Source organism: Falco punctatus, assembly GCF_963210335.1.
Source record: "Falco punctatus genome assembly, chromosome: 3".
NCBI classification, from domain to species: Eukaryota; Metazoa; Chordata; class Aves; order Falconiformes; family Falconidae; genus Falco; species Falco punctatus.
The window spans coordinates 13,287,434-13,295,638 of NC_137582.1; the positions used below are offsets into that span (position 1 = coordinate 13,287,434).

General features: G+C 59.8%; 1 protein-coding gene across 1 annotated transcript; it reads right to left on the bottom strand.

The window, feature by feature from the left end:
- Positions 1-983: 983 nt before the first annotated feature.
- On the bottom strand, positions 984-7,014 carry NAPRT (nicotinate phosphoribosyltransferase). The gene is made up of 13 exons (XM_080381131.1): positions 6,772-7,014; positions 6,115-6,242; positions 5,921-6,003; positions 5,580-5,710; positions 5,388-5,503; positions 5,084-5,277; positions 4,736-4,876; positions 4,468-4,552; positions 4,097-4,177; positions 2,718-2,820; positions 2,433-2,590; positions 2,070-2,177; positions 984-1,895 (listed from the first exon to the last, which is right to left on the bottom strand). The coding sequence occupies exons 1-13, from the start codon at positions 6,956-6,958 to the stop codon at positions 1,836-1,838; spliced, it is 1,575 nt and encodes a 524-aa protein (XP_080237257.1). The 5' UTR covers positions 6,959-7,014; the 3' UTR covers positions 984-1,835.
- Between the last annotated feature and the right edge of the window lie 1,191 nt (positions 7,015-8,205).

Consider the following 8,205-nt stretch of genomic DNA (forward strand, 5'->3'; position numbering starts at 1 on the left):
ACTGAAACACAGAAAGTTCCCTCAACGTCAAAAAACTCTTCTTCACTGTGAGGATGACAAGTGCTGGCATAGGTTCCCAAAGATGTGGTGGAGTCTCCATCCTTGGAGATACTCAGAATGGTCCTGGGCAAAGCCAAAGCACTGGTGGTTGAAGAGTCTGTCTGGGGCAGGATAGTGGCAGATCTGGCAACAGATCATCCTGCGGATGGGTTTACCCTGCTCCTGCTTGTGAACTGACTTACTGACCTCTCTGGCTCATCCTCTGAGGCCATGGAGAAGGCCAAGGGGCTGGAAAGTGCTGCTGTCTCACTACTTAAAAGTTGCTTTTCATTCCACCTTCTAAGAACTCAGGACAGGCTCTACTTGGGTGTGCTGGGGACTGGGCTCTTATATCTGGGGCTTCTGCTCTAAAAATGTAAGTTTTCTCTTAAAATGCTGAATGTGATACAGTGCCCGCAGCTGGAACATTGCAACAGGGAGCTCCAACCTGTTGTGTTTTTTTAGAAACGAGACAATCAGGCCATGCTGGGTTAAGCTCTTTTAATTTACTTCCCCTGCTCCGCATCAACATATGCTGCAAAGACCTAAACCACAGCTGTTCCTGGGAAGGTGTGCACAGATGTATCTTGCTGGGGATTGCCCTCTTGCTCTCCCTCACTGTACTTTTCTGATAGGTGGCTCAGTTCTGGGTCTGTACATTTTACAAGCTGAGAGGAAAGGATTTACTATCTTCCCATGACAGATTTGGGCAGGATTAGAGAAAATATGCATGTCCTGGAGAAGAAGCAGTCTGTTCATTTCTTTTTTCCCATTTCTTGCAACAACTTTCCTTGACCCCGTTTTGATAAAGCCTTCACAGCCATTGCCTGGGCATGAGACCTACCCCCAGTGGACCTATAAAGGGGACTTCACCACAATTAGAGCCACAGGATGCCATATGGCACCTGCTGGGGCCACCTCCAGATGCTCTCAGGGGTCAGCACTTGCTTTTTCTTTCCAGCTTTATTCAGTCATAAACTGTGAAGTGAAGGACATTGCATTAAACATTCAAGCTGAAGGCAACAGGTATTTTGAAGGACCAGGGCAGCCACGCGGTGTGGCCATAGCCATAGTGGGTAAAGGCCTTTATTTTGCTTTTTTGCTTAGGATGAAGCTAATTGCAGGGATTAGTACCATGTTTCCTCCATGAACATCAGGTTAGAGAGTGCAGGCATCTACCTGGAGCCAGCCTCCATGCCCCAAGGACTGCATACAAAATGGAAAGGGATGAAATGTGGCCACAGAGCCAAAGTCTAGAATAGGAAGGGCAAAGTATGTCTGCCATGGATGTCCCACAGGACATGGGTTAAGGGACGGGATGGCCCTTTCCATGACAGGACCCCTTCTTGCGCACTGAAGACTTGGTCCCTAGTGCCACCAAGGAGCTTCAGCATGTGCTGCCACCACAGAAGGTGTAGGGCTGGCAGGGCCATGGAGGCAGGCAGCACCACCACAGCAGAAGGTGCAGGGCCACCAAGGCAGGCAGCACCATCATGGCAGAAAGTGCAAGGCTGGCAAGGCCACCGAGATGCGCAGGGAAGGACCATTGCTTGCAGAGGATACAGGGGCAGCTGCCTTCCAGCTCTGCTTGCCCCATCCCTCTGTCCCCAGCTCTGCTGCTGGGACCCCAGGGTGCTCTTCCAGTTCCTGCAGGGTCCTCAGATTAGTACCACACAGCAGCAACATCATTAGAGCCATTAATTCCCAGTTAGTCACCTGGTCTTTGGAACAGCACAGAGGAAGAGCTGGCCCCTGGCAGGGGCTGTGCTCAGCGCAGGGGGGTGAGTGGGGACCCCTCACTGACTGGCCTGCTGCAGCTCAGCGAGGAGGTGGTGCAGCCTCTCCGTCACAGCCACCTGACAGAGGAGCAAGAGGGGACAGTGGGCACGCGCTCCCCAGGGGAGACTGCAGCCCCATATCCACACACTGCTGCAGCTCCGTGGTAAAGCCACACTGGCTTTGGCCAGGCACTGGGGCCGGGCATGGTTCCTGGGTGTGCACCGATGGTGCCTGGCAAGCAGCAGACATACCGGGTAGGGCTGTGGCTCGTGAAGCTGGCGGTGAGCGGGACTGAGCAGGCTGAGGGACACCTGTGCGTGGCTCCTCACCTCCTGCAGGCTGGGCAGCAGCTCACACATCTGCAGGGATGAAGGTGCACGACTGTATCCATATGGGGAGCCAGCTACCTAGCCCCAGCCCCCAAATGAGCCAGCTCCGGGCTGGATTCTGATGCCAGAGTTGTTGGGGCAGGGAACATCTCAAGAGGCAAGAAAACACTGGGATTTAACCCTTTGATCCTGACATTACTGCCAAGACACCCCCAACCCTGGCTTGGCCCTTCACCCAATGTGGGAGAGGACACCCCAGCACCAGAAGGCAGAGCTGCCCCTGACCTGACCATCTCTGAAGTACGTGCGATGGAGGGGCTCCACAGTGGTGGGCATGACCTTGCTTGTCTCACCAAGCTGCCCCAGGACCCGGATCGCCAGCTCCTGCCCCGCCTTAGGTGAGGGCTCCTCCTCCAGGGCCATGAGGTCCATGAAGGGGTGACCTGCAGGGGTGCCAGGTTAGGGGCCAGGAGGTGCACAGGACATTGGCAACAAGGTTATGCAGCAGGACAGGGTGGGGGAATGCAGGTCAACAGGGCAGCACCATGGCAAGGGTCTCCCACAACTCACCAGCAGTGTCATAGAGCCGATAGATTGTCTTAGCCCCTGGGATCGTCATCTTCTCCTCATCTTCTGTGAGCTTCAGGCATGGGGAGCCATTTACCTCCACCAGCTGCAGAAGAAGGTTAAGGAGATGGGCACCTTATTTTTGTCATGTGCACCAGCTCATGCCAGTGCTGAAGACCATGCTGAGCTTTCTGTCCTCTATGTGTCCCCATATGCTGGGGAGGCCACTGATATAAACCAGCTGAATAAATGATAAAAAAAAAAATCCCTCAAACCACCCCAAAGTTGGACATCCTGCCTCCTCCTGCCAGCCAGCTTCTTACAGTGGTCTCATTAACATTATTTCCAAGAAGGACACAGATGGTGGGACTGAGTGCCTCCCTCAGCAAGTTTGCAGATGACACAAGATGAGTGGTGCAGGTTATTCCCTCAAGGCACAGGGTGCCATCCAGAGGGACCTTCGACAGCCTGGAGAAATGGGCCCATGTGAACAGCATGGAGTTCAAGAAAGCCAAGTGCAAGGTGCTGCATCTGGGTCAGAGCAATCCTTAGCATCAATACTGGATTGAGAGCAGCCCTGCAGAGATGGACTTGGGGACCATGGTGGGCAAAGAACAGGACACGAGCCAGCAATGTGTGCTGGCAGCCCTGAAAGCCAGTCATCTCCTGGGCTGCACCCCAAGCAGCGTGGCCGGCAGGGCGAGGGAGGGGATTCTGCCCCTCTGCTCCGCTCTGGGGAGACCCCCCGGAGCACTGTGCCCAGCTCGGGGGTCCCCAGCACAAGCCAGGCAGGGACCTGCTGGAGCGGGGCCGGGGGAGGGACACGGAGCTGGTCCGAGGGCTGGAAGCCCTCTGCTGCGGGGAAAGGCTGGGAGAGCTGGGGGGGCTCAGCCCGGAGCAGAGGAGGCTGCGGGGAGACCTGGCTGCGGCCACTCGGTGCCTACAGGGGCTGTAGGAAGGTGGGGACGGGCTTTTTAGCAGGGCCTGGGGGACAGGACCTGGGGGGCGGCTTTGCACTGAAAGGGGGAGATGTAGGGTGGACACAAGGAAGAAATTTGTTACGCTGAGGGCAGTGAGGCACTGGCATGGGCTGCCCAGAGCAGCTGTGGGTGCCCCATCCCTGGCAGTGCTCAAGGTCAGGCTGGACGGGGCTTTGAGTAACCTGATTGAGTGGCAGGTGTCACTGCCCATGGCAGGGGGGTGGGCTAGATTACTTTTAAAGGTCCCTTCCAACCCAAACCATTGTGTAATGCCTTGCAGCATCGCCCCTTAGGGCTGGACATCCCTTTGCTGCTCAGCCCCAGCTGTGCAAAGCCTGGGAGAAGCCAGGGAGCTCCATGCCCCACAAGCCAAGCAGGGCAGAGAGCGGCTACCACCACTACCTTGTAAACACAGCCCAGCGATGGCTGCAGGGGACATGTCACCAGGTTTGTCCCAACGCCGATCATGTCAATCTCGCTCCCCTGGTACAGCAGAAAAGACAGTGGCCATCAACAGAGCAGCCCTGCCACTGTTTTTTATGCCCGTGCCAAAACCAGAGTTACGGGGCAGGTCAGAGGATGCTCTGCCTGAAGGTGCATTATGTCTACCTGTCCCATCAAAAATCCATTTTTTTCCCAGCCTGGAAACTTCTCAGTTCTCATCCAGGACGAAAGGCCCAGGGGACTCTCACGTCCACCCCACACACCCCTAAACCTCAGCGGCGCCAGCCACAGACAAGGTGACATCTCAGCCTCTACAGCAGCTACCTCACCTCCCGGCTGAACTCCTCCAGGCTCTGCTCACTGATGTCATTGCTGACGGCGATGGGGATGGTCTCAAACCAGGGCACCTGGAAGCTGGCGAGGGGCAGGGGAGTGACCAAGGGAGAGGGCAAGGATTTGGGGGAGGACCCATGACTCAGCTCACAGCACCCCTCCGAGCCAGGAGGGCTCCCGCCCTGATAGGAGGAGGTGCTGGGTGCCCAAGGTGGGGAAGCCGGGGACCTGTGGCAGTCAACCCAGGCTCAGTGGGGGACTCACTGAGCACCGCAGGCTTGGAGCACTTGGCGGATCTCCTTGGACTGCTGGGCCAGGTCCCCACTGTCCAGACGCACTCCGATGGCCCGGTACCCCAGTTGGTGCAGCGCCAGCGCCACGGCACAGAAGTTTGGCAAGCCACTCCTGGTATGGGCAAGGAGAGGGTTAGTGTCCCTTCCTTGGTGCGACAGCGACCCAGGGCGGGTCCAAGCCCCGTATCAGGCAACAGTGGAGCATGGGAGTGCTGTCAGGTAGAAACATCCCTGCTTCAAGGCCACCAAGCAAAGAGGGACACATCTGTCCCCTCTGCCATGGTGGCAAAACCACCCTGGGGGGACCTGGCATTCTCACCTCCTGACACAGTATGTGTCCAGCAACCCCTGGAAGTCATGCGGGAAGGTGATGGCGTAGGACACAAAGGCAGCCAGCTCACCCCTATTCACCTTCTCAGGGGGAGTCTGCAGCAGTTCACACACACGCTGCAGCCACGACTTGGCCAGGGCTGGGAGATCCACTGGTTCTCCTCCTGTCAATGGCAGCAGCTCCTGCCCGAGGTACATGGGCTTTGAACAACCCGCGGCATCCTCCATGGCAGCAGGAGCACGGCCACAGTCAGAGCAAACCACCCCCATCCCCTGCCCACAGCGCCCCTCACCCGGGGCTGCACCTCCTCCAGTGAGGTGAAGGACATGATGAAGGAGTGGGCGATTGTGCCATGCACTGGGATGCCGTAGAGCTTCCCTGCCAGGACGTTGCTGGTGCAGTCAAAACCTGCAAGGGATGGAGGGGACACACACAGGTGACGGTGCAGCCGTGGTGCCGCAGGGCACCACCGGGCAGCACTCACCCCCAATGTAGGAGTACTTGGAGGCCGAAAGGGCACCGTCCGGCCCCTGAGCGCGACGGAGCCCAATCTCCATCAGCTTCATGTCTGGGCCAGCAAGGAGTCGGAAGCGGGCAGCATTCGTGGCCACCAGGCTAGGGGAGGAAGGGACAGGTCACACCAAGGCAGGCTGAGCACAGAGCCAGCACACAGCTAAGGGGCAGGGGGGTCTCCGGGACCCTCTCTGCTTGACTGCAGCTGGTATGTAGGGACATGGCAGGGACCGCCACAGGACTCAGGTTTGGCACAGCGGAGGTAGATGTGGTCCCCACCAGCTGAGGGACCACAGCAGGATCTGTCCCTACCTGGCATAGCTGACCAGGCACAGCAGTGTGGTCTCCAGCAACTGCACCACCAGCAGTGGCCCCTTCACCTGCAGGAACGGGACCTGCAGGGACAGCCAGGCGGTGTGACATCCCCATCTCCCCTGCCCAGGGACATGGGAGCTGACAGCCCCGCAGCCCCTCCAAAGCAGGGGAGGGTACCGAGCATGTCCCACCCTGGCAAAGACGACGGAGCCCTCTGGCACAGCAGAGAGGGTCACCTCCGAGGCATCCAGAGTGGCCAAATAATCGAAGAAGGCATCTTCCGTGGTGCTGGGCAGGACGGAGCGCAGGTAGGCGACATCTGCAGAGGCAGAGCTCAGTGGGCACTGGGATGGGTGGTCCCTGGAGCCACGGTCCTGTGACACAGGTCGGGCTGGAGGGACCAAGTCTCCCACGGTGGGGATGGGTGACAGCTTGCAGGCAGGGGGCACCTCGCAGCACCCCACACCGGGTACCCCAGCCCTGGGAGGGTGCCGTGGCCCTCCAGGTCCACTCTAAGGGACGGCCCGTGGGAGCACTGTGCTCCTGGAGGGTGCCCCCGTGTGCCCCAAGGGCTGTCCCCGTGCACCCCTCTCCGCGTCCCCCTGAAGAGTTAGAGGTGCCCCTGTCCCCACGAGCTGTCCCCGTTCCCCACAGCTTCCCCCGAGGGGTTCCCCAATCACCCAGAGCACCGGCTGTGACCCCCTCCCAGGTCCCCGGGGGGAGGGTGCCCTTGTCCCATAAACCCCGCCCCCCCCTCCGGCTGTCCCTGAGCCCCCCCGCAGCCCCCCCCCAGCCCCCCGCTGAAGGGCTCCCGGGGGTCCTCCGCCTCCCGCCCCGTCCCCACCTACCGGCGGCGGAGAAGCGGAAGGCGCGGAGGCAGCGCAGCCCCTCGGCCAGGCCGGCGCCCAGCGCGAAGGCCCCGCGGAAGGGCCCGCGGCGGAAGAAGAGCTCGGCGGCGGCGGGGGCGCGGTGCCGCCCGGCCCGCCAGTGCCCGTAGGCCATGGTGAGCTGGTACAGGTCGGTCAGCGGCGCCATGGCCCGGCCGCGCCGCCGCGGGGCAGCCTGGGAGCGGGGGGAGCACGGACACGGGGCGGGCGGGGCGGGACACGGCGGGGAGCTGGGGCACGGGGCACCGGGAGGGACTGCGCGGGTGCGGGGGGTGGCGGCACACGGGGACACAGGGCACATGGGGGTGGCGGCACACGGGGGACAGGGCACAGAACACCGGGGACGGCAGCATAGACACACAGACAAGGCACAGGAGTCCAGGGATGACAGTACACAAGGGGCACTGTGTACTGTCAGGACAGCACAGAAGGGACACTGGGCACACGGGGGTAAAAGCACAGAAGGGACACAAGGAACAGGATGGCAGCACACAGGAGCAGACGTGTGGGACGCTGCACACCCAGCACCAGGTACACACAACCCCAGCTGTGCCAGGATCCACAACAGCAGGTACTCTGGGTACCCAGGACACCAGGCAGTCCCAGGTACAGAGGACACTGGACATACAGGACGCCCAGCATCCTCAGCACTGGACACATGGGGCACTGGTGGCTTAAGGGACACATACACAGGATGGGGGTGGAGCACACCTGGACACAGGCCATAGAAGTGAGAGTGGTGCTGAGAACAGCAGGCACGTGGTGCACTGGGCAAGACTGGTACACAGGGCACATGGAGTGGCAGCACCCACGGGACATGCGGCACTGGGAGTGGCAGTCTGCCAGGACCATGCTTTTGGGACCCTGTGTGCCCAGCAGCAGCCACACATGGCCCCAGCTGTGCCAGCACCAGACATGTGGGACTGGTAGCACATGGGACAACAGACACACAGGACACCAGGCAGGCAGGGCTCTGGGCGCAGCAGCACACACACACACACACTCTGAGTCCCAGGCACACCAGCACAGGGGGCACAGTATGCACACCCAGCACTGGGTACCATGCACAACGGGCATCCCAACACCAAGCACAGGATATGTGCCACACATCAGACATGACAAAACACTGGCTACACCACCACCAAGGCAAGGCACAGCATGCACAGCAGTGGCACCATGCGCATCAACCCCAGCACTCCACAAGCCAACAGCAACCCCAAGGGTCACACCAGGCACAGAGCAGCCAGGTCCTGGACATGCATGTGCACTACATATGCGGGACACCACTTAACACCCAAAGCACCTGCACATCATGCACGGGGCACTGCACACAGCCAAGAAAGTTGGCACTATAGCCATCATCACTTGGCTATTGCATACTGCCCAGGCTGGATG

Excerpts from the sequence above, each read along its gene's own strand:
- NAPRT (XM_080381131.1), bottom strand. The coding sequence starts at position 6,958 with ATGGCGCCGCTGACCGACCTGTACCAGCTCACCATGGCCTACGGGCAC. Across the intron at positions 4,553-4,735 it reads CTCCAAGCCTGCGGTGCTCA|CTTCCAGGTGCCCTGGTTTG; the intron begins GTGAGTCCCCCA and ends GCCCCTCGCCAG. Across the intron at positions 1,896-2,069 it reads ACGAGCCACAGCCCTACCCG|GTGGCTGTGACGGAGAGGCT; the intron begins GTATGTCTGCTG and ends CTCCTCTGTCAG.